Source organism: Jaculus jaculus, chromosome 7 (assembly GCF_020740685.1).
Source record: "Jaculus jaculus isolate mJacJac1 chromosome 7, mJacJac1.mat.Y.cur, whole genome shotgun sequence".
In the NCBI taxonomy this organism is placed as follows: Eukaryota; Metazoa; Chordata; class Mammalia; order Rodentia; family Dipodidae; genus Jaculus; species Jaculus jaculus.
Window position 1 is genome coordinate 118,572,255 of NC_059108.1, and position 26,583 is coordinate 118,598,837.

General features: G+C 44.4%; 1 protein-coding gene across 6 annotated transcripts in view; it reads left to right on the top strand.

Moving 5' to 3' along the window:
* Nucleotides 1-26,583, top strand: part of Syne2 (spectrin repeat containing nuclear envelope protein 2) — a 392,771-nt gene that overhangs the window by 54,586 nt on the left and 311,602 nt on the right. For all 6 annotated transcript variants that reach the window (XM_045155524.1, XM_045155526.1, XM_045155527.1 and 3 more), the window contains exon 2: nt 3,671-3,790. In XM_045155524.1, coding sequence (XP_045011459.1) covers nt 3,712-3,790 — 79 coding nt within the window. In that variant the 5' untranslated portion in view covers nt 3,671-3,711. The remainder of the gene's footprint in view (nt 1-3,670; nt 3,791-26,583) is intronic.

Consider the following 26,583-nt stretch of genomic DNA (forward strand, 5'->3'; position numbering starts at 1 on the left):
AGCGGCATCATCCTCTGAGGCTTCCTGCTGCGTCCTTTGGTGTGTCTCCTCTCAGGACAGCTTGGTGCCATCTGTGTTGTGTGTATATATATTTGGTGGGTGTTGTGTGTGTGTGTGACGTGTGTGCAGGTGTGCATCTACAGAGGTCAGAGGACACCTTTGGGTGTTTGTTCTCGTCTTCCGTCTCCTTTGAAGTGGGCGTTCACATTGTTCACTGCTGCTTGTACACCCGGCTTGCTGGTCCCCAAGTTTCTGATGGATTCTCCTGCCTCTGTCTCCCTTCTTGCCCATTGGCACGACTGGGATTACAGAACTCTTTTGGGGTTCCAAATTAGGGTACCACGCTTGAATGGCAAGCCCTTCATCCAGCCCTAACCCTCCTTCAGTTTCTTCAGAAAACATTTTTCCATGTTGAAGAGTTTCATTTCCTTTCTGAATTTCTAAATTAGTGCTATCGGGCTCTAGGGATTTTCTCTTTCTTCTCTCATCTCAATTTCCGTCATGTCCAGAAGACCAAGAGGCCCGCCAGGACCCATGCTCCTGTTCTCCTGCACTAGAATGAAGCGGTCACAACGTGGCTTTCCTTTGATATATGCTGTGGAGGCACTAAGGTTCTCCAGGAAATAAAATATTTTCTTGATGTGTTTGCTAATAAATTTCTCAGACATCTGGGCTATATTAAAGACAGTCTTTTTATGTTTTGCCATTTTCACTATTTATTTTTTGACAACTTTAATGGATAATATAATGAATCCTACCTATCAGCCTAGGTCAGGAATATTTCTTGATTCACTGGTCGATAACTTGCCATTTTAAAGAATATAGTAAGAAAACATGGATTCTTTCTCCTACTTTTAATTGATTAATATTGAATGGCAGTGAGTGGCTCTCAGAGATATTCTTAGCAACTTCAAGCAATCATCGACGTAAGGCAAATGCTAATAAGGTTTTGGAGCGACATTCTGCCATCGTTCATTGAGGCTGCTGTGATGAGATACCATAAACCGTTCGGCTTACAAACAGAAATTGGTTTCATGGTTCTAGAGGCCTGGTGTCCAAGATCGGGCACGTGCTGGGTTGCTGTGGGGACACTCTCACGGAAGCTGTCTTCTTACTCTAATGTCACCTGATGGAAAAGACGAGAGTTCACCAGCTGACCCCATTCTTACCCCAGTGCTCAGTCACCACCTCCAACCCCACCTCCTCATGCCATCTTTTTCAGACTGATGATTTCAACCTATGAACTTTGAGGGACACATGAATTCAGGGCAATGACCTGACCGTTACATCTGCCTCAACCCTCACGTGACAGGGTGTACTTTCTTTGTCACCAGAGGACCCTCTGCACTCACCTTTTACAGGACTTTGCTTAATAGTGTGCTTATTTGCCACTCTCATACTGAATTTCCTTAAGATCACAGCCTCGTACGTAAAATTGTTGATGAATAAATGAATGCAAGAAAGGTCACGTGTGGTAGACGTTTAGCATGTTGTTGGAGGCACCTTCATATGTCAGCTTGAAGCATAGACTCATCGAGGTGGTGTATGCCTCTGAGTTCGTTTGCAGTGGCTAAAAGCCCTGGCGTGCCCATTCTTTCTCTCTCTCTATGTGCCTCTCTCTCAAAAAAAAAAAAATTAAAAAAAATAGTTGTGGGCTGGAGAGATTGCAAAGCCAAAGGACCTAGGGTCAATTCCCTAGGACCCATCTAAGCCAGATGCACAAGGTGGTGGATGCATTTGGAGTTTGTTTGCAGTGGCTGAAGGCCCTGGTGTGTCCATTCTGTCTCTCTCTAGATATCTGCCCCCCACCTCTCAAATAAATAAATAAATTAAAAAATAGTCCTGGCCTGGAACAGTGGGTAGCCTTAGGAAATTCATTCTGGAATTACACTTTTTTTCCTGTCAAAATGAAGTATCACTTTGTTTATGGACAGGGAGCCTGGGGGGGGGGTAGGAAAGAGGGAGTGGAGGTCTTCAGTATATGACAAGGCCCAGGACATCTGTGTCCTTCCTTCTCAGGGTCAAGGTTGTGGCTCTGTGAATAACCTTTCCTTTTTCATGGTATGATCAGCTCTGTAGAACAGCATTGTTACCTCAGGCTGGTTCTGATTGATCTAAACTGAGAGGGTAGAAACAAATGAATTATTACTAGGGTTTATTTGGTAGGTGAAATCTTTTAATACAGTAATCCATGAAAGAGGTAATGAGAGGCCAGGTTTGGATAATAACTACTGGGGAAGAAAGAATGGGAAGAGTTTTGAGCTAGTTAACGATTTTTACCCTTTGCATATTTTAGTCTGTTTAATATTTAATGTGATAGATTATATCTAGCTGTTAGCCTGGAGTTATTTTTTTAGCTTTTCCTCCATTATTTCCTTTTGAAAATTTTCTATATAAGTAGCAAAGTTAGAGGATTTTGCAGGGCACACCCATATGTTCAAGATCACTTCTTTCTTCCTTTCTTTTAAAAATATCTTTATTTATTTATGTGTGTGTGAGTGCATATGTGTGTGTATGTGTGTGTGTGTGTGTGTGTGAGAGAGAGAGAGAGAGAGAGAGAGAGATTGAGATAGATAAAGAGAAAGAGGAAGTATGGGCCTGTCAGGACCTCTTGCCACTGCATACTAGCTTTAGACATATGTGCCACTTTGTGTGTCTGGTTTTTCATGGGAACTGGGGAGTTGAACCTAGACCAGCAGGCTTTGCAGGTAAGCACCTTTGTTTACTGAGGATTGAACCCAGGGCCTCTTGCATGCTGAACAATTGCTCTGCCCCTGAGTTGCTTCCTCAGTCCCAACACATAGCCCCAGCGTTAACTTTTGCAATACTCAGCTTCAATTTTTGGTTTTATCTTATTATTTGATTACCCATACGAGACGGTTCGCTTTTTCATTCTCTGCTCCCAGAAGTGAGCCGTGGTATACACCCACAGGAAGTGATACTTTTAAAGAGTTGTGGACTAAGAATTGCTTTTATTGGAAGAATGGAAGAGTTCTTCCAATAAGTGATGAGGGTAGGGAATTAAGGACAGTGAAAGAAGACATGCTTAGCAAGCATGAGGCCCTGTGTTCAATCCTGAGCACTAAAAGAGGAGAAATATTCTGGCAGAGCGAGGGAGAGAAACCTGCGGATGGAAAAGTCCTTGGGAAAATAATACCACAGGTCATCAAAATATTCCCACTGATAATATTTGGTTATTTATTTATTATTTTGTTAGTTTCACTTTGCAGGTTGTGCTGGCTCAGCCCTTATTGTTTCCAGTAAGTGATAACATTTATGGAGCAGAAAAGGAATTGAGTTAAATAGAAACGTTAAAGAAAGCCCTTGCAAGTTGCAGGCCTCACTTGCCAGTTTGTGTTGGCTCCGCTTGCTCTAGCTGTGTTTCTGAATTTGAAGTGCGTGACTTTCCTTTTGGCACTTAGTATAGACTCCACAGGGCTAGTTCTTCTGGACTTGTGCCAGGACTTCCAAAGAGCATGAATAGGTCACAGGGCAAGATCTTGATTATGATTCAAAACGGAGGCGTGGTTTGTCTGCTGTGCATGAACTAAGGCAGCCCTCCGCGGAGGGCCATCGTTCTTCACAGGACAGTGTCTGGTGGCGGTAATGGTTGTTGACTGGACTCGCTGAGTTGCAGAGTCACTGAGGAAAGTTATCTTTTCACTTTCAGTTCACGTTCACTGAGATGGCATGATCGAATTGCCATAGAGAATGGCCGCGAGCCCCGTGCTTGGCCCGGAAGATGAGCAGGCTCCCTGGGACATTGACGATCTCCAAATCTCACTGCAAGGTAATGAAGACTGGACAGGTTGGGAGAAAACATAACCCTCTTCTAGTCCCAGGTCCTTTCGGTTTCTGGGTCTCCTATGGCTTTTAAAATATGTCTTTATTTTTCCAACTGCAGAAACTTCCAGCATGCCGTATTTGAATGATATTATTTCTCAGCTCTGGGCTCCTGGGGAATGTGAGGAATACCTGGAGGGAATTTGATATCTATGTTTTTTTGTTTTTCCTTTTTTTTTTTTTGGTTTCTTGAGGTAGGGTCTCACTCTGGTCCAGGCTGACATGGAATTAACTATGTAGTCTCAGGGTGGCCTTGAACTTATGGTGATCCTCCTACCTCTGCCTGCAGAGTGCTGGGATTAAAGATGTGCCACCATACCCTGCCCTGATATCTGTGGTTTGTTATTGTACATATGTGTATTTTAAAAAAATTTTTTGTTTATTTTTATTTATTTGAGAAAGACAGAGAGAGAAAGGGGGAGAGGGAGAGAGAGAGAGAGAGAGAGAGAGAGAGAGAGAGAGAGAGGGAGAGAATGGGTGCGCCAGGGCTTCCAGCCACTGCGAACGAACTCCAGACGCGTGCGCCCCCTTGTGCATCTGGCTAACGTGGGACCTGGGGAACCGAGCCTCGAACCGGGGTCCTTAGGCTTCACAGGCAAGCACTTAACCGCTAAGCCATCTCTCCAGCCCACATATGTGTATTTTTTTATAGCTTCTCTTTAAAAATTATTTATTTATTTATTTGAGAGCGGCAGACAGAGAAGAGACAGAGAGCATAGGCACGCCAGGGCCTCCAGCCACTGCAGATGAATTCCAGATGCGTGCGCCACCTTGTGCATATGGCTAACGTGGGTCCTGGAGATTTGAGCCTCAGACCGGGGTCCTTAGGCTTCACAGGCAAGTGCTTAACCACTAAGCCATCTCTCCAGCCCATGTGTATTTTTATTTGCAATGAAATTAAACAGTTAAACCAGTTTGCTTAGCATTAATTCCACTTATTTCATATCTTTTTGCACAGCAGCTTTTAAAAAATGTATATTTTATTTTATTTAGTTCTTTTAGAGAGAGAGAGAATATGGGCATGCCAAGACCTCCAGCCACTGGAAACGAACTCCAGACATATGTGCTATCATGTGCATCTGGCTTATGTGGGTTCTGTGGAATCGAACCTGGGTCCTTGGCCTTCATAGTCAAGCGCCTCAACTAAGCCATCTCTCCATCCTGTGTAGTGGCTTTTAAATGCGCATCCTTAGTTTGCATTGATAGATGGGAATTGTAGGAAATGATGAGTGATCTTTCAAGGATGTGAATCAAGTGTGTGCATGGCTTAAAGATGCTTGCTTGCAAAGCCTGCCAGCTTGGTTTCAATTCCCAGCCACCTAGGTAAAGACAGAGGAACATTTGTGTACAGCAGTGAGAGACCCTGGCACATGCACATCCTTACATGTGCATATGTGTGCACACTCATACACGTGTGTGCACACATGTAAAGAAACAAAATGTTTTTAAAAAGAAGGAAAAGTGCTTTTTATGAAGTTTAGCAGTATTTGTGTTACAATTTTTTTTGAGGTAAGCCCAACAAATTGACCTTTTTTTTAATGAGAGAGTGAGAGAGAGAACGAGCAAGACAGAGAGAGAGCATTGGTGTGCCAGGGGCTCTAGCCACTGTAATTGAACTCCAGACATGTACACCACCTCGTATGCATGGGAAGCCTGCGCGTGTGTCACCCTGTGCATCTGGCTTGTGTGGGATCTGGGGAGTCAAATGTGGATCTTTAGGTTTCGCAGGCAAGCGCCTTAACAGCTAAGCCTTCTCCCTAGCCCTGTGTTGCTTTTTGAACATTGACTTAGTCACTAGATTTTTACATCTTTAAAAATATATATTTACAGTAGAGAGAGAAAGAGAGAGGGGAGGGGGAGGGAAACAGGTTGAGAAAATGTGTGTGTGAGAGAGAGAGAGAGAGAGAGAGAGAGAGCAAATGGATGCACCAGGGCCTCTAGACCCTGCAGACGAAATTCAGACACATGTGTCACCTTGTGCATCTGACTTACGTGGGTAGCTGGAAATCAAACCTGGGTACTTAGGCTTCATAGGCAAGTACCTTAACCACTAAGCCATCTCTCCAGCCCCAGGTTTTACATCTTTGTTGATAAATCTTAGTGTTGCAGCTAAGTAGTGTAGAAGAAATTAGGCCATGGAAAGTCTTTAAAAATACTTACGAAATTTATTTAAAGTAATCTTAAAATTATGGGCAATATAATTCAACATTTAGGACATTTTATAAGAGTTATGTGTTTCTGAGTCACCTTGTGATAATTATTTTAAAATGACTTTCTAAAAAGATGAAGTAGCATTTGAGGTAAGAATTTAAAATTTTCAGTAACTACTTTTAAAGAAATATATTTATCTATGTGTTTATTCATTTATTTATTCATTTGAGAGAGAGAGTGAGAGAGAGAGAGAATAGGCGTGCCAGGGCCTCCAGCCACTGAAATTGAACTGCAGATGCATATGCCATCTTGCGCACATGTGTTTGGCTTATGTAAGACCTAGAGAGTCAAACAGACTTTGCAGGCAAGCACCTTAACCACTAAGCCATCATTCCAGCCCGACTGTTAGATTATTTAAAAAGTAGTTACTGGGGCTGGAGTTAAGGTATTTGCCTGCAAAGCCAAAGCGCCCACATTCAATTCCCCAGGACCCATGTAAGCCAGATACACAAGGGGGTGCATGCGGCTAGAGTTTGTTTGCAGTGGCTGGAGGCCCTGGCGTGCCCATTCTCTCCCTCTCTCTGATAAAAACAACAATTAAAAAAATGTAATAGTCAAGTAGTTGAAATAAAATTTAAAAAAAAAAACTTATTTTTTTCAAGGTAGGGTCTGTGTCTAGCTGAAGCTGATTTGGAATTTGCTAGGTAGTCTCAGGGTGGCCTTGAACTCACGGTGATCCTCCTACCTCTGCCTCTCAAGTGCCACTATGCCCAGCTAAAAAATATTTCTATTTATTTGAGAGGGGGGAGAGAGAGAGAACAAAGTAGGCATACTGGGGCCTCCTGCTACTGCAAGTGAACTCCAGATGCATATACCACTTTGCGCTGCTATTCTAGCTTTACATGGGTCCTGGAGAATCAGGCCATCAGGCAAGCAAGCTCCTTTCACCACTGAGCCATCTCTTAAGCCCTACATGTTTTTCTGTGGCATCTGGACTGCAGTAACTATTCTGCTGACTTTAATGTCTGATACTGGCTCTGCTGCTTAGTCCTGGATTTTAATTTCCTCATTTGTGTACTACAGATTTCCATTGCAGCCGTGTGGAGATGGATAGTAATGTAACACCAAGGGCTTGGGCGCAGTGCCTGCCACAGGGTACCAGCTCAATGATTATACCTTCTTTCTGTGTAGTTACAGTCAAATTCTTTTGTCTAGGAGCCCAGCTAGATTAGAAACTTCCTGGTATATAGGGGGAAGAAATAAACCAAGTCTCGGTTGTGCTATTTTATTTATTTGATTTTATTTTTTGTTACCACGTTTCTCTTCAGTGGCTTCCCATTGGCATAAATTCTCGGTGAGGCCCCCAGGTTCTCTTTGATCTGGTGCTCCTGTCCACCTCCCTGGGTTCCCTGTGCCCCACCTCATGTTTCCCCAAGGGGTGGTGATCCTCCCCACATTTTTTTTTTTTTTTTTTTTTTTTTATGAGGTAGTTTCTTGCTGCAGCTTGAGCTGACCTGGAATTCACTATGCAGTCTCAGGGTAGCCTCAGACTCAGCAATCCTCCTTACCTCTGTCTCCCAAGTGCTGGATTAAAGGCATGCACCACACCTCTGTACTTGGCCCTCCCCACTTTTGTGTGGGTTGTTCCCCGGGAGAAGAACACTTCCACCCTCCCAAGGCCAACCAGCCTCATCCTCCTCCATCAGTCAGCTCTATTGTTAGGCTGAAATAAGCATCCCTCACTCCCTCGCCCCCCCATTTTCCTCTGTATCCATTTGAGCACTTGGAGTCTTATATTTTACTACACTTACTATTTCTTCCCACCACAGAATGAGCTTACTGACTTTTATGTAGAACACTAGTTTGTTGCACTTTCCATACATTATGTCATTTGGTCCTCACAATGTTATTGCAAGGCAGATCTTTGTTTATTTATATATTTTTGAGGTAGGGTTGCACTCTAGCCCAGGCTGACCTGGATCTCACTCTGTGGTCCCAAATGGGCCCTCTAACTTAACTCAGATCCTCCTACCACTCCCTCCAGAGTGCGGGGATTAAAGGTGTGTGCCACCACACCCAGATAAGGTGGATCTTTCTATCTTTGATGAACCGAGAGTCTGTGGCCCAGAAAGACTGCACTTCCTCCCTGCATTCACACAGCTGGTGAGCAGCTGGCTTGGCTTGGAGTAAGGTTCTTTTTCTTCCCTGGACTGTACTCCTCTCGTATACTTAGTGGGGTTTCCCTACCAGCTTTCTCTGGAGTCTGTGCAATCTGAGCCATATTCTCTTATGTCTGTAGCAAACTTCCACATCTAGAATATGGGTGGGTGATCTCAGGCTCATAAGTTGCTCAAAATAATTAGTAATTTACCGAGGAATGTATAGTTTCTGTGCTGTGCATTTTGCGTTATAACTGTGCTATCTATTCTGCATGAGGTGAACTTTGCTACAGACATAAGAGAATATGGCTGAATGATTCACCTGCAGGGCATCCAGAGAGAGTGGGGGTGCTGGACGCATTGTCTGTGGGGGGAAGGGCTTTCCGTAATATCAGTTCGACACTGATTCAGACCTCTTCTCATGAATCAGTTATAGTCAAGATGTATCCATGATGCCAAGAAATTCCCCTGCAGAAGCACACCTGAGAGATGAATAGATTTCCCAAAGTTAAGTAGCATGGTTTTTGCAGACTTACAATGGTTCTTCTATCCCAAATCAAGGAAGATAAGGGGCTGGAGAGATGGCTTAGCAGTTAAGCGCTTGCCTGTGAAGCCTAAGGACCCCGGTTCAAGGCTCGATTCCCCAGCACCCACCTTAGACGCACAAGGGGGCGCACGTGTCTGGAGTTTGTCTGCAGTGGCTGGAGGCCCTGGCGCGCCCACTCTCCTCTCTCTCTGCCTCTTTCTCTCTCTGTTGCTCTCAAATAAATAAATAAAAATAAACAAACAAACAAAAAAGGAGGTAGGAGGGAAGGAAGGAACTTATGCATGTCTCAAGGTAACTTTGGTTTCACGGTAGGATTATTAATTATTTGGGCAAAAAAAATTATAGACACTCTCCTATATGAATCTGTGAAGTGAAGGTGGTTGCCAGTAGTGATTAAAAGCATTGTGTTTCATTTACTAGGCAACCAGACTACTATTTAGAATTTATTTTTTTTTAATTTTTATTTATTTATGAGAGAGAGAGAGAGGGAGAGAGAGAAAGGCATGCCAGGGCCTCCAGCCACTGCAAACAACCTCCAGAAGCATGTACCACCATGTGCATCTGGCTTATGTGGGTTCTACTTAGTCGAACCAGGGTTCTTAGGCATATTAGGCAAGCACTTTAGCCACTAAGCCATCTCTCCAGCTCAGTGTAAAAAGTCTAAATGTAAGTAGTGATCTTTGGGGTAACAAGAGGAAAGAGATTTGTTTGTAATGTCAGAGGCTCAGGGGTGCTACCTATAAGAAGTTGTTTATTTCCATTTCATTTCAGAATATCTTTTAGCTGTAGAGTGGAGTCAGTGGGATGGCCTAATTAAATTATAAAGCTGACTGCATTTGAGCAAAACCCTCCCTGAAGGTGAGGAAATTGTGGTCACACCCTGACTCAGAATAATTCACTTAAGAAGTAAACTAAAATAGCTGAACAGAAATGTGGTGACTCACCACTGATAAGCTGTGAACATAGGTACCCCACGTGTGCAGGGTCCCATAGGGATTCAGACCCCACGCTCAGAGGGAGCTCTCTTCCTTCCCTCTCTCTCTCTCTCTCTCTCTCTCTCTCTCTCTCTCTCTCTCTCTCTCTCTCTTTTCAAAAGGCCTTACTTTGTAGCTCTGGCTGGCCTGAACACACTATGTATACTCAGCTGGCCTTGCTTGAACTTGCAGCAGTCCTCCTGACTGCCTTCTGAGTGCTGGGACGGCAGGTGGGCATCCCTGCATCTGGCTTGACTTCTTTCTTTCTTGGTATTAATCTTTCATGTCATCTTTGAGAAAATATCTTTATGAAGGGTCTCTGAGATACTTTAAAAATTTTTTATTATTTATTTATTTATTTGACACAGAGAGAAATAGGGGCGCTCGCCAGGGCACTTGTACCCACTTGTGCATCTGGCTAACGTGGGACCTGGGGAATCGAACCTGGGTCCTTTGGCTTTGCAGGCAAATGCCTTACCTGCTAAGCCATCCCTCTAGCCCTCTGAGATACTTAAAAAAAAGTTTTTTTTTTCTTTTCTGTTTTTTTAGGTTTTTCGAGATATGGTCTCACTTTAGCCCAGACTGACCTGGAATTCACTATGTAGTCTCAGGGTGGGCACCACACCTGGCTTTGAGATATTTTTTTTTTTTGAGGTAGGGTCTCACTCTAGTCCAGCCTGATCTGGAATTTACTATGGAGTCTCAGGGTGGCCTTGAACTCATGGTGATCCTCCTACCTCTGCCTCCTGAGTACTGGGATTAAAGGTGTGTACCACCATGCCCAGCTCCAAGATGCTTTTTTATATGTAGATTTTAGGCTGTTCCTGACTAGTCAGGGGAATGACTTTGGACTGTTTAGATGGTTAGAAAAAGAAAGGAATGTTATGTACGAATTTTAGTAAATTGATAGAAAAGGGGACTCTTCGTTTAGGCATATATATTACTATGCACATTTTAAATAAATTTAAGATGTAGAAAGGCTATTAAACAAGTCCATTATAGAATCCTTGGATCTTTCCATTTGGGTTTCTTGGCAAAGTAACCAACACTTCTTTCCCATCTATCCTAAGATTGTAGCAGCTGTACATTGGGTCTGAAAACATTCACTACCAAGCCCTGCCAGTGGAAGAGGAATGTCCAGTGAGCACTGTGGCCAATTACATTGATCTATTATAAAAGTAGTGAGAGGTAGAGTTGGTTAAGCACCCCTGAATTTTAGCCTGGTGTGGCATGGAGGCACACGCCTTTAATCCCAATTCTTGGGAGGCAGAGGGAGGACGATTGCTGTGAGTTCGAGGCCAGCCTGAGCCTGCGTAGTGAATTCCAGGTCAGCCTGAGATTGAGCGAGACCCTACCTCGAAAACCAAACAAACAAAAAACAAACAAACAAAATCCCCGAATTTTTAAGTTGAAAGGGAGTTTCTTTGTCATTCAATAGAATTTAAGGCCAAAGTAGGAATTTAGTCTGAAGCACTCCAGAGATTATTAAGATCCTTCAGTGAGTTGGATGCAAACCCAGAAGTTTGCATTGTTGGCTTTCAGGAGGTGTAGAGTTAGATGTTGGGAATGATGTTCTCAAGGAAGAATTGTGTCCAAGGGAACAGTCTCACTTTGTTGGACAGGAAGGCCGGGAGTTTGCAACAAGGTAGAGTTTGAGATACTGTTTTTAGGCACGTGTAGATATCTATCTGGGTGCTGGGGAATGTTCTCTTGGACTAGGGTTTTCATGGTGAGTATGGAGGTCCAAGACAGATATGCAAACCGTTCACATGGAAGACTCGGTAGGACTTTGCAGCCGTGGGAGATGAAAACTGCGTTTTTGAAGACGAGCTGCTTGGCATAAAGCATTAGCCCATGATTTCTAAATTATTGACTTGACTGTGTCTTTATTTTTTTTTTATGGTGTCAACTACTACTATTGAATATTATTTTTATCAATGTGCTTCAGATAAATTATTATATATAAAAAGTAATGTCCAAAGAAACACTTGAGGCCAGGCGTGATCATACGTACTTGTAATCCCAGAATTTGGGAGGTTGAGTTTGAGGTGAGCCATGTGGTGGTGCGCGCCTACAAAGCACTTGGGAGGCTGAAGTCGGAGGATCACCATGAGTTTGAGGCCAGCTGGGCTTCACAGTGAGTTCTAGGTCAGTCCAAGTTAGAGTGAGATCCTGCTTCAAAAAACAAAACAAAACATAGACAAAAGAGGTTCGAGGCCAGTCTCAGCTACATAGCGATTTTGAGACCAGCCTGGGCTAAATGAGGCTCTCAAAACAACAGCCACTACCACCATCACAAAACACATTCACACAGAGAGCGTGCGTGTACACACACACACACACACACACACACACACACACACACACACACAGAGAGAGAGAGAGAGAGAAATAAAATAATAAAAAGAAACTCATGAACTGTCTTTGCAGTGGAAAAATTAAAAACATGGTCCAGATGAAGAACTGATTTATAAATGATAGTATGAGTAAAATTGGCTGCTAGGACTGACTCATCATGAGGACTCTTTTTTTTTTAATGAGAGAGAGAGAGAGGGAGAGGGAGAGGAAGGGAGGGAGAAAGAATGAGAATGAATTGGTATACCAGAGCCTCCAGCCGCTGCATTCGAACTCCAGATGTGTGTACCCCTTTGTGCGCATGTGCAGCCTTGTACACTTGGGTCACTGGGTGTCTGGCTTACGTGGGACCTGGAGAGTTGAATATAAGTCCTTAGGCTTTGCGGGCAAGTGTCTTACCCGCTTATGCTGTCTCTCTAGCCCCATCTTTTGCTTTAGGTAAGGGGGATAGACCGTAGGCCTTTGCATATGTTAAGCACATGTTCTACCATTGAGCTATAGGCAGCCCCTCATCTGGAGAAATTTCAAATGGAATGATAGGCAAGTTTGAACTTCTTTGAACATTTCCCTTACATATCTCAGATTTCAGTCCCTTTGCTGGTCACAGAGGGGCACGCTGTGTGCAGATCATGCCATTTTCACAAGTGATGCGGGCCAAAGCTTTCAAGAAAACATCCCGCTACAGGATGTTCGCCTTGGTTCGGCTGAGCAGTAGCGAGGTGGGGGTATTCTGTTACGCTTGCCACCACCTGAGGAGTTAGCTTTCATGCAGCCCTGCCAAGGTGGTGGGGACTGGTTAATGATCCACGTGGACCTGTATGAAAACACGTTCAGCCTGCTTACTAACTGTGGCATTTCAAACAATGCTCGCATGTTTTATTTAGAGCTAGTATCATCTAGACGGTATATTGTAAAAGATTAAAATACGCTCCTGCCTTCTGTGTAGTTAGGGCTCAGTTGTGAAATACGGCTTCTGTAGCAAGGTTATTACTTCATTTAATGCATTCATTATTTATCTATCCGAAGGGAGGCTTTCTGTTTATTTGGTACTTTCAATAACATGAAAACTTACATGTTAAGGATACATCATTATAGTTAGCTAAGAATAAATGTTGAGATTGTACATTGAATGGCTACAATTAAAGAGCATCTAGTCTTTCTTATTTATTTAATTAATTAATTAATTTTGAGACAGGGTGTCTCTGTAACCTAGGCTGGCCCTGAACTCTATGTAATCCAGGTTGGTCTTGAATTTACAATCCTCTTGCCTCAGCATCCTGAGTACTGGGATTTCCAGTGTGCATTACTCTGTCCATCTTACATATTGTATTCTTTTTAAAAAATATTTTAAGCTGGGCATGGTGGTGCATGCCTTTAATCCCAGCACTTGGGAGGCAGAGATAGGAGGATGGCTGTGAGTTCAAGGCCACCCTGAGGCTACATAGTGAATTCCAGGTCAGCCTGGGCTAGAATGAGACCCTACCTTGAAACCACCCCCCTAAAATTAATCTCTTTATTATTTATTTTAGACAGAGAAAGAGACAGAGCGTGCACTTGGGTGTACCGGGACCTCCTGGCACTGTAGTGAACCTCAGTCTCATGCACCACTTTGTGCATCTGGCTTGGCGTTAGGTATTCGTCAGTCAAACTCCAGGCTGTTAGGCTTTGCAAGCAAGTGCTTTTAACTGCTGAGCCACCTCTCTAGCAACTGTATTGTATTCTTGAAACATGTTAAGAAAGTGGATGTGGGCTGGAGGGAGCGCTTGTCTGCAATGCCTTAAAGGACCCAGGTTCCGTTCCCCAGTACCCACATAAAGCCAGATGCACAAAGTGGTGCACACGTCTGGAGTTTGTTTACAGCAGATAGAGGTCCTGGTGCACCCATTCTCTCTCTCTCTCTCTCTCTCTCTCTCTCCTTCTGGCTGTTTAATAAATATATAAAATATTTTTAAGAAAGTGTATGTTATGTGCTCTCACTACAAGATGATAACTGTGAGATATTGCATTTGTTCATTAGCTAAGTCTGGTGAGTCCATAGTGCATATGTATTTCAAACTGTCATGTACATGATATAAATCTATGCTGTTATCTTTTCTTGTCTTTTTAAAACTCTGATGTGGTGGCACATGCCTGTTGATTCTAGCACTTTGGAAGCTGAGACAAATGGATCAAGAGTTCAAGGCCAGCCTCAGCTCCATAGCAATACTATCTCAAAGCCAAAACAGTTTTGTTCCTTTGTGAGAAAAAAAAAAAAATCACTACTCATGTAGTGGTATAGGTTACAAGTAAGATAATGATATAGAGTGTTTATTTTTTAGAAAAAATTTTAATATTTTTATTTATTTATTTGAGAGAGGGAAAGAAAGAGAGAGAGAGAGAAAGAGAGAGAGAATGGCCACGCCAAGGGCTTCCAGCCACTGCAAACAAACTCCAGACTCATGCCCCCTTTGTGCATCTGGCTTATGTGGGTCCTGGGGAATTGAACCTAGGTCCTTTGGCTTCACAGGCAAGTGCCTTAACCGCTAAGCCATCTCTCCAGCCCAGAAAAATATTTTATTTGGGCTGGAGAGATGGCTTAGTGGTTAAGGTGCTTGTCTATGAAGCCTCAAAACTATAAATTAAAAAAAAATATGAATGTATGTATGTATATGTATGTATATATATATATTTCTAGGTAGGGTCTCACTCTAGCATAGGCTGACCTGGAATTCACTCTGTATTCTCAGGGTGGACTCGAACTCATGGTGATCCTCTTACCTCTGCCTCCCAAGTGCTGGGATTAAAGGCATGCATTACCACGTCTGGCAAATAAAATATTTTTATTATCTTATTTATTTATTTGAGAGAGAGAAAGAGGAAGGAGGGAGAGAATGGGCGAACCTGGGCCTCCAGCCACTGTACCTGAACTCCAGACGCATGCGCTACCTTGTGCATCTGGCTTACGTGGGTTCTGGGGAATTGAACTGGGGTCCTTAAGCTTCACAGGTGAGCAGCTTAACCACTAAGCCATCTCTCCAGCCCAGGGACTGTTTAATTTGAGGTAATTATTTGGCAGAATCCCAGAGCAGCCATGTGCAGAGGCTGGGTGACGAGCACATAGGGAGAACTAGACTAATCTTGTTCAGGGAACATGGCGTTTGGCATGCTTCTGCCAGTAGAGTGGAAGTGCCAGGGATGCAGATCTGATTATCCTCAGGAAACAAGATGAGGTCCTTAACCTGACACCGTCACAGTCCTCGTTTTGCTTACTGTCCTACGAGTTCAAAGGAAAGTAAGACTGGAAATATTGTCTGGTTATCTTTTGATGCTTCAGTTTTAGGGAGGTGAAGAATAAAAAAATCTAACTTATATAGTATTTGCAAGGTAAGTTATATATTCCTTTCACTGTGAAAAACATCAGTTTGGGCCAAGTGCAGTGGCACACATCTTTAGTCCCAGCACTCCGGAAGCAGAGGTAGGAGGAGCACTGTGAGTTCAAGGCCGGCCTGAGACTACTTGGCGAATTCCAGGTCAGCCTGGGCTGGAGTGAGACCCTACCTCGAAAAAGAAAAAAAAAAAAAAAATCAGTTTTGTCAGAGCTTCCTTGGGTGGTTGTCTTTTTTTTTTTTTTTTTTTTTTTATTTGAGAGTGACAGAGACAGAGAGAAAGACAGATAGAGGGAGAGAGAGAGAATGGGCGCGCCAGGGCTTCCAGCCTCTGCAAACGAACTCCAGACGCGTGTGCCCCCTTGTGCATCTGGCTAACGTGGGACCTGGGGAACCGAGCCTCGAACCAGGGTCCTTAGGCGTCACAGGCAAGCGCTTAACCACTAAGCCATCTCTCCAGCCCGGTGGTTGTCTTTTGACTGGGCCAACGTAACTACGCCTTTTGTGGGCTTCCCACTCGGCTTCCTTCAGTGACCTCTCCTAGTTCCTGCAGGTGGGTCTTAGCACCCTAGTACGCATATGATGTGTCACATCTTCATTCACCCAGTGAAGCTCCTGACTGGGTTAGGCCATCTCCAAACAAGTAACAGATAACTGAGAGGTCATTCCACTATCCAAACAAACACGCTTGCTTGCGAGACGTGAAGGCTCAGGTTTGATTCCCCGGTACCCATGAAAAGCCAGATGCACAAAGTCGTGTATGTGTCTGGTGTTCATTTGTCGCAGCAGGAGGCTCTGGCACGCCAGTACTCACTCTCTGCCCCCCCCACCCCCGCCCATGAACGCCACACACATGACTGCAGATGATCCTGAATTGGAAGAACCATCCTGTGTTTGTGAAAATGGTGAGGTAGGTTGGAAACATGGAGTGCCACTGGTGTTTACTGTCCTGATTCTGAGAGAGAATTTGTTCCACATTAGACTAAGTGAATGAATCCCTGTGGTGTCTTAGAAAGAGAAATGGGATTAATAAAAGGCTTGTGGGTAGAATTTATACTCCTTTGCAACAAAGTCCTTGGTGAGGAGTTTTAGTGGGAATGATAAATGAAGAGGAAGAAGACAAAACCTTGTATTAGCGGGTAATAACTTGACTGCCTAACCAGTTCATACTGTTTACTTACTACGTGTAAACGCAAGTCACCTCTGGGTCTGTTTTTGTTAACTGGATGCTTATTACAGCCAGAGAAAACATCAAGTTATAGTTCTCAACTGACTATCAATGTTGTACTGTAACAGCACAAAAGCTTCCAGAAAGATCCTGATAATCATAATCATAATGTTATTTGTCTTCTGTGTTTTCTTGGAATGTTTGCTTTGGCATTACAAAGCTTTGTAATATTAAAAATAGTTCAACTAAATGAAAAATAATAATAAAGGCTCTTTTACTGCTGGTGTTATACAGTGGTTTTCAGGGAAAAACATATTCCTTCCCCTTAGGTTGCATATGTAGCTTTTTGCTTCTGGGAACTTTGGTTCTGTTTCTATGAGGTGCTTGGAGATAAGCTTACATTATTCTGGGTCAGTTACATTTTGAAAACTAGGGCAAGATAAATCCAGGGTCATTTAGAATCCTGTTAAAGTGGGTTAACAAAGATCTCATTCATTACTTATAGAAATAAAAATCGTTTTTAATTAGTCCCACGAGAGATACAAAGTTCTCTGAGCTTTTGTATATGTGAGTGTGTTGGGCCAGGGTATAATATTCAGAGCTTGAAGTAGTGTGTCAGTGAAAAACAAAATTCAAAGTTTTACCTTGAAAATGGGAAGCTAAGAGCTCATTCAGTTAGTATATTTAGTTATATACAGTCAGTATGTGATTGAATACTCTGAAATGTCTGAAATGCTAAGGTCTCCTGTTTTTGAGACAGGATCTCACTCCAGCCCAGGTTAACCTAGAACTCACTCTGTAGCCCAGTGTGGCCTAGAACTCGTGGCCATTCTCCTACCTTAGCTTCCTGAGTGCTAGGATTATAGGCATGAGCCACCATGCCTGGCAAACATGTCTTTTCAATATTTTATTTTCCTCATCTGATTTCAACCCTAGTAATTACAATTCTAATGACTCCATTTTTCTTTTCTTTTCTTTTTTTTTTTTTTTGGTTTTTCGAGGTAGGGTTCCACTCTAGCCCAGGTTGACCTGGAATTCACTATGGAGTCTCAGGGTAGCCTCGATCTCATGGCAGTCCTCCTACTTCTGCCTCCGGAGTGCTGGGTGCGCCACTACGCCTGGCTGACTCTGTTTCTCTTTCTTTTTTTTGGTTTTGTTTGTTTTTTGTTTTTCGATGTAGGGTCTTACTCTAGCTCTGGCTGACCTGGAATTCACTATGGAGTCTCAGGCTGGCCTCGAACTCACGATGATCCTTCTACCTCCGCCTCCCGGAGTGCTGGGATTAAAGGCATGCGCCACCACGCCCGGCTCTGACTCGTTTTTCTAAGCCATCTAGGGGCAATTTGGTAAAGAGTAATCACATCTTTGGTTCCCAAGTGTGCATGAGAGCTGAAGTTTAACGCCACCTGATATTTTTATGGTCATTTGAATGTGTGGTAGGTGATAACAGCATGAGTGACTTATCAGAGTATTTTTTTTCCAAGTTCTGCCTTTGGAGGATTTAGATGAACAATCTCAGCTGGTTTTGAGGATCTGGGATTCATGTAGAATGAGCTCTGCAGAGGAACACTTCAGACACAATACCCACTTGTTCCTCTGCTTGCCTCACTGCTCACACACGGGTGTCCTCTGCCTGCAACGCATGGGGCGCTGGGGATGAACAGTGGCGTCATGGTGTCCTGTTACAAGTTGAAAGGCACCTGGCTCAAACGTGGAGCCCCACCCGCCCTTCTCAAATTTGAGAAGCATCTAACATCTTTCCAAAACACTGGGATGATTATCCTTTTCCTTAGTTCAGTAGAATCTCTAACAGTGGGAACTAGTTTTGCTCTTGGCCTCTGTCTGTGTGTTTCCGTGGCAGCATTTCTAGGGAGTTCAAGGTCTTCAAAACAAGATGTTTCAAAAGCAGAAGCGAAGGCGCCTTTACCACCAAAGCCAACAGCGCTAATAAACTTCATGAGCCTGTGGTGCTAGTTACCTGAAAACGAGACTCTGATAAGAAAAATATCAGCATATGGTTAAGAGCTGAGCAGATCGCCTGGGTGACTTCTTTGGTTCAGAGTAGGCCTCTCTGAGAGGGGTAGTTTAGGGCAGATCCAATAACACAGAGAGCTGCTATGCAAAGAGTGGGTCAGAGCTTTCTAGTCAGAGCAGTAGGTTAAGGGAAACTCTGAGGTCGAGCTTGATGAATTCATGCAGGGAAGGAAGCCTGGTGGGGCTGGATTGTGGTGGGTTCGTGTTGTCTGAGCTGGTATTAGAGAGATAGGTAAGGCGGAGATAGGTCAGACAGAGATTCCACAGCTCTCAGGTACAGTTATGCAGATAGAAACCACTGGTAGGGCTGGAGAGATGGCTGAGCGGTTAAGACTCTTGCCTGCAAAGCCTAAGGATCCAGGCTAGATTCTCCACGTCCCAGGTAAGCCAGATGCACATGGTGGTGCATGTGTCTGGCGTTTGCTTGCAGTGGCTAGAGGTCTTGGTGCGCCCATCCTTTCTCACTTTCTCTTACTCTCTCTCTGTCTCTAATCAATAAAATTTAAAAACACACTACTGGTAGGTCTGGTTTGAATTTTTTTTTAAAGTATTTTATTATTTTTTTATTTGCGAGAGAGAATGGGCTCACCAGGGCCTCCAGCCACTGCAACTGAACCCCAGACATATGCGTCCCCTTGTGCATCTGGCTTACATGGGTCCTGGGAAATCAAACCTGAGTCCTTTGGCTTTGCCGGCAAGCACCTTAACCAGTAAGTCATTTCTCCAGCCCTGGTTTGAATTTTTTTTTTAAATTTATTTGTTTGAGAGCGACAGACACAGAGAGAAAGACAGATAGAGGGAGAGAGAGAGAATGGGCGCGCCAGGGCTTCCAGCCTCTGCAAACGAACTCCAGACGCGTGCGCCCCCTTGTGCATCTGGCTAACGTGGGACCTGGGGAGCCGAGCCTCGAACCGGGGTCCTTAGGCTTCACAGGCGGGCGCTTAACTGCTAAGCCATCTCTCCAGCCCTGGTTTGAATTTTGAGATGGGTCTGGAGAGATGGCTCAGTGGTTAAAGGCACTCGCTTAATTTTTGAGATAGGCTCTTAGTGTATTGCCCAGGTTTTCCTGAAACATCTGGGCTGCAGTGGTCCTCTGGCTTTAGATTCCTGAGTGTTGGATTAAAGGTGGTCTATACCATCATTCCTCACTGGAAAGGACTAGTTAAAGGGGTAACATCATCTGGTTTTACATTAAAAAAATTTTTTTTTGTTTATTTTTATTTATTTAGTTGAGAGCAACAGACAGAGAGAGAAAGAGGCAGAGAGAGAGAGAGAGAGAGAGAGAGAGAGAGAGAGACAGAGAGGAGAGAATGGGCGCACCAGGGCCTCCAGCCACTGCAAACGAACTCCAGATGCGTGCGCCCTCTTGTTCATCTGGCTAACGTGGGTCCTGGGGAACTGAGCCTCGAACTGGGGTCCTTAGGCTTCACAGGCAAGCGCTTAACCGCTAAGCCATCTCTCCAGCCCTGGTTTTACATTTTGCAAAGGATCCTCTGGCTGCTGCAAGGGGAGAGACCTGGGAGTACACGGAGAGCCAGGTCGCATGCTTTTGTGGTGCTTTGGTGAGGTGTGATTTGGGGCGGGGTTGTGTGGAATGAGTGAAGAAGAGACCTCACAGTCAGGCGTGGTGGTGTACTCCGGTAATCCCAGCACTTGGGAGGCAGAGGTAGGAGGATTGCTGGGAATGTGAGGCCACCCTGAGACAACAATTTTCAAGACATTTGACGACACAGGGGAAGAGAGGGCTCAGGTACATAATGAAGGATTATGTAGGATTTTTTTTTTTTTTCTTCGAGGTAGGGTTTCTCTCTAGTCCAGGCTAACCTGGAATTCACTATGTAGTCTCAGGGTGGTCTCGAACTCATAGTGATCCTCCTACCTCTGCCTCCTGAGGGCTGGGACTAAAGGCATGTGCCCCCATGCCCGGCTAGGATTTGTTTTTTTTAATGGTAAGAAATACTACTCCTAGTTGGGTGTAGTGCTGGGATGAAAGGCTTGTGCCACCATGTCTAGCCCCAGACCTGATTTTATAATCCACCCCCTGAGCTGCAGTACGGGGTGTTGTCTTTATGGAAACGAGTGTGAAGGAAGAGACAAAGATCAGTTTAAGTCTGTCATGATGGTCCCATTGAGAGATAATGGTGTCCTGATCTGTAGGTGACAGTGGCAATGGAGAGGCAGTATTTGGGAGTTCTCATAGGCATGGGGGGATTTTGATTGATTGGCTAGGAAGGAGTCAGGGAGAAGGGACTATCAAAGATGGCTGAGATTTATTCTTGGGCGAATGAGTGGATGAGGGAACCATTCACTGAACAAAAATGCAGGAGAACAACTATGGGGAGGGAGGGAGATGATGACTCAGTTATGGAAATGTTGACTTATAATCAAGTAGAGATACCCTGATAACGGTGGGAAGACATGCACGAGGCGCAGGAGAGAGACACTTGTCTGGAGGTAAAGATTTGGTCACATACCATTGTAGTAGATGAACTATCTGGAAAGAGAAGGATGTACATAGAACATAACAGATATAGCAAAAGCAAAACAGCCCCACAGCAGACCCAGAGAAGACACCCAGGTGCATGTGGTGTCACAGAATGAAGAAGTATATATTTAAATTTTTTTTTCTTTATTTATTTGAGAGAGAGAAATAGGCAAGGGGAGGGAGGCAGAGAGAGAGAGAAGAAAGAAAATGGGTGCGCCAGGGCCTCCAGCCTCTGCAAACGTACTCCAGATGCGTGAGCTCCCTTGTGCACCTGGCTTGCTTGGGTCCTGGGGAATTGAACCTGTGTCCTTTGGCTTTGTAGGCAAGCGTCTTAACCACTAAGCCATTTCTCCAGCCCCAAAGAAGTGTGCTTTAAGAAGGGAGAATGTAGGTAACAGGGTCTGTTGGTACTCACTCAGTACTGAGAGATGTCCATTGATTCAGCTGTGAGGGTGCGACAGGTAACCTACTCTGTAATTAAATGGAGGGATGGAGGCAGCCCAGCTTACGGAGTTGAGAAGTGAGGCAAGGAAGTGAAGACAGGAAAACTTATCAAAGAGGTTTGGCTTGGAGCTGAGGATGTAGCTGAGTGAGTGGAGTGCTTGCTTAGAGTGCCTGAAGCCTTCGGTTTGATCCCTGGTCCTGCATAAACCCCGTGTGGTGACGTGTACCTGTGATCCTAGCATTTGGGAGATGGAGGCAGAAGGATCAAAGGTTCATGATCAACCCTGGCTATGAGTTCAAGGCCAGGAAAGAAAGAGAGAGAGGAGGCAGAGAGGAAGGTAGGTAGGTAGGTTGGATTTTTAGGGGAGAAGAGCTGGAATGTCCATGGATTTGAAATGAACATAAATTTTGAATCAGACACAGTTGGCTTTGAATCTTCCATGAAATGTGAAATCCAGGGCACGTCGTTGAAAACAATCATAAGCTTTCACCGAATGTCCTGTTGAATGAGTGAATAAAAGACCTTCATCTCGGAGAGCCACAGCGGACTTTCGTGGAATGTCGTCAGGGTTCCTCCGTTGAGTTCCTATGTACTCCTGTGGGTGGGGCTCCCGAAGACTTCTGAGCCCCTCCAGGTGTGTGTTAAGCCATCCGTATGCCTATACATATACATTAGATTAATAACCCAGTGCTAATTACTAACAGATCTTTCCTGTTCCTTTCTGTTTGTTGTCTCAATAATGTCACATACAAATCTATCAAAATTAAGTGAGGTGTTCCTCACAGTGAAACATGTGAACCCCTGAATCAGTCCCTGGAAGCCAGAACCCCAAAACCTTAAGCCCTAGTGCCTCGCTGTCTTTCCAGGGTGACAGTCTCGACCCAGCCCTCAGCACGGTCTGGTTCTTTTGCACTGAGAATCCTGGTGCCCCTGGACTCTGCCCTGAGAGAAGGCATTCACATGCCTTGGTTTTCTCAAGAGCAGTCACAGCCTTACGTGGTGATAAGAGATGTCTGTATGGAGTCTTGCATATGTCCCAAAAGGAACTAGTAATTTCTTGGTTTATTCATTCCACAGATATTTAATTGAGGTAAATCAGAGGAGGGTGAGAAAGGGGGGGCGGGTGAGACAAATAGCCCCAGATTCTAGGCCCTTAACCTGTGCTTTGGGCTCATTTTCAAGTACTAGAAATACAAGATTTGCTGACTCAGACTGCCAGGAGCTCTTTTCCAGTGAGGCTTTAAACAAAAGCCTCAGTGTACAAATCTCAGGTGTTTACACAGGGGTGTGGTTTACTCGTGTGGCAACATGAATGTGCTGGATTCCCAAAGCAGAACTCACTGGCAGTACCTCTTCCGAGCAAACCCAGTCCTTACAGCTCTGCAGCAGCTGGGGAGCGAGAAAGACCAACAGAGTTCCCCAGCCACTTAACCATGTGTCCAGAAATATTTCCTGAATCCACATTGGTGTGAAAAATCACTGTGGGAGGAGTCCAGGCAAAACCGGAAGCAAATTCAGACTAACACCTCTGTAGCTGAGGTGTTAGTCTGATAACCTCAGATCTTAGCTAATTTGGGGAGAACAGCTTTGTTAGATCTGACATAAAATTCATGGGCTAGAGGACCGCTCATCTAGCATGAGTGAGGACCCAAGTTCAATCCCCGCCACTGCAGAAAATTAAAATAATAAAAATTCGTGTAGCATATAATATACCTGTTTCAAGCATTCAACTAAATAGTTAAGGTATATCCCTAGAGTTGTGCAAATGATTACATTTGACTTTAGACCTTTTTGGGGGTGGGGGTCACCTCGAAAAGCACCATACACTTTTCCTACCCTCTCCTTCATTCCATTACTGCTCCCTGCCCCCCCCCCCCCCAGCCCTAGCCAATCACAAATCTACTTTCTATCTCTGTAGATTTCCCTATTCTGGGCACTTCATATAAATTGAATCATATAATTTCTGGTATTTTGTGACTGGCTTCTTTCACTTAGCATCAGGTTTTCAAGACTTATCCATATTTAACTAATAATCGCTTGTGTCAACTAGGCGTAGTTTAAACCAGGAATTTGCAAACACTTCTGTAAAGGAGCAGGAAGTAAATATGTTAATCTCTGAGCTCTCTCCATTGCCTGTCAACTACTGCTGTGTGTCATTTCAGCCTGAAAATAACCACAGGCAGTGTGTAAAAAAAATGTGACTATGTCTGTGTTCCAATAAGACTTTATTTACAAAAAACAGCAAGTCAAATTTGGCCAGTTTGCTGACCCTCTAACGTAGGTCAGTAGAGTACTTAGTTCACCTATCAACTCTGTGAAGTAGGCGTCACTGTGCCCATCTTACAGGTGAGGTGATGGGGGGCAGAGAAAAGTAGACTGGCTCCAGAACTGGTGTTTTAACCTTGATAATGATTCCAAATTAAGATCAGAGCTAACTCGTTGGGGAGTATGAAATCTCCCGTGATTCTATGACAGCAAATAAAAACTTGGCCTTGGGATTCCTTCAGGGCGGAGCTGTTTCCTGGCTGGAGTAGAGAGCAGCCTGGGCGGATGCCAAGCAGGACTGGCTGGGCGTGGAGAATTCCCACCCCAGCTGCTGAGAGATGGAGCAGGGATCCGGGGGAGCCATGTAGAGGAGATGGATGCCAGATCGGAGAAGAGGCACATTTGGCCGGACTTGGGGCCGACGAAGGATGAAGGAGCGATCGGATCCCCAGATTTTAGTCTTGGAATGCTGGGACTGACAGGCCCCGGGTGCTCTTTCCTCAGGGACAGCTTGCACTCTGCCCTGGGCGAGGGAGGGGGATGTGTGAGGTGGGCTGAGAAGTTCTTGCCCGTTAGTGCCCGTAAGTGCCCTCCTACACTCATTGCAAAGGCGTAGCAAGGCAGAGCTCAGCCTCAGAGCCGTTTGCTCTCCTTTCTTCTGTGTGTGCGTGCTCATGGTTGATTGCAAGAAAAGGTGTTGTAATTCTTCCCATCTTCCTTATCCATTTGCTAACATGCTGACCTTCTGTGGCTAAGTAGTAGGCTTTCCTCTGCTGATCCATCAGTTATGTTACTGTTTTCATGTTTTGGTTGCAAGTGCCACAGTGTTTTCATTCCTGCAGTTGGCTTCCTTATTTCTGTTTGTGGTCGTCTCCATGAGAAACAATAGAGGAGACAGACATATTTTTTAATTCCCTCTCTTTGTTTTGAGGCAGCGGCTCACTATGTAGCCCAGGCTGGCCTGGAGCTCAGGGCAATCTTTCTGTCTCAGCCTCTCAACTGCTGATGGCTGTTGGCACATGTGGCTATAACGTGCTGTGGTATTGTCCAAACATAATTGTCCTTACCGTGAGTGCCCCAGCTAACGGTGAGCTGGCAATATTGTTTTAGAGAATGGCAGCTGGGTCCCATTTGCTCATGCCCTGCGGCATCATAAGAAATACATACTTGGCTGGAGCTGGGGAGATGGCTCAGAAAAAGCACTCATTGGCAAAGACTCCTCAGCAACTACATAAAGCCAGACAGGTATTTATTTGGAGGGACACACCCATACACACACACAAAAAAAAAAAAAAAAAAAAAATAAGGCTGGAGAGATGGCTTAGTGGTTAAGGTATTTGCCTGCAAAGCCAAAGGACCCAGGTTCAGTTCCTCAGGACCCATGTAAGCCAGGCTGCACAAGGAGACACATGGGTGTGGAGTTTGTTTGCAGTGGTTGGAGGCCCTGGTGTGCCCATTCTCTATCTGTCTCCCTTCTCTCTCTGCCTGCAAATAAGTAAATAAAATTAAAGCTGGGCATGGTGGTGCACGCCTTTAATCCCAGCACTCGGGAGGCAGAGGTAGGAGGATCACTGTGAGTTTGAGGCCACCCTGAGACTCCATAGTGAATTGTAGGTCAGCCTGAGCTAGAGTGAGACCCTACCTCGAAAAACAAAACAAAACAAAACAAACCAAACAATTAAATTAAATTAAAATTTTTAAAAAGCCAGAAGCTGCCTGGCATGGTGTGGTGATCCTACATTGAAAAACAAAAAACAAAACAAACAAACAGAAAATACTTGGCTTCTGCCATGGTTCTGGGTACAGAGCTTCTCAACCTCTTGCAAGTTCCTAGGGATGCTAGGAGCAGTTTTTTTTTATTATTAATATTTGACCTTTGGTTCAGTCTTGACATGGAGCTCCCAAAGCTGTAGTCATTTCCTTGATGAAGGCGGCATCTTTTGTTCTGATGAGGTGACTTTTGATGAACTTCCAGTATCCTCAGGATGGGGCTGGTTATCAGAAATACCACCATGTGTATTAGGGCTCTGTTGAGGAACAGATCCGATTAGAAGGAATATATATTATGAAGGAGTTTATTCAGTTGGCTCACGCTGTACAGGTTGGACAATCCAGCAATGCTGTCTTTAGGTTAGAGAGCCAGAGAATCCCGTAGCTGCTCAGTCCATAAGGCTGGATGCCTCAAGGTCTGGAGAGTGGCTGGTCTCGAGTCTGCCTTGGGAGACTGAAGAGCAAGGGCAGCCAGACAAAAGCACTGCTTTTTCCTGGAATCTCTTGATAGATGGGCTGCCACCTAAAGGGCTGCCCATTCTGGGTGAAAGTAATCCTTCCCTGAAATGCCCTTCCAGACCAGAGGCATGTCTCTTCCTTAATTCCTGATCCAGACAGGTTGACAATCAAGATTAACCATCACAGCTTGATTAGAAATGTGCATCTCTCACCCCTCCCCCGTATTCAGTAGTGATTAGGAGCAGAAGACTGAATCATCATTTTATCTTTTTATTTTATTAAATTTCCATTTTTTTCCTAAAATTTTTTACTGACAATTTTGATACATCTACATAGTACGTTTTGATCATAATCCCCTCTGAACGATCAAATCATTTGCATTTGATGAGGTCTCCATCCAAATCTACAGAGTAGGGTTTGGAGATCTCTGCGTGCTAGGAAGGTGACCCACCCCAGCCTCACAGGGACAGAAGTTTCAGTCTTTGGACTTCTCTGGACTCTGTCTCTTCATCTGGCTATTAAGCTGTATTTTTTTTTTTTTTTGGTTTTTTTGAGGTAGGGTC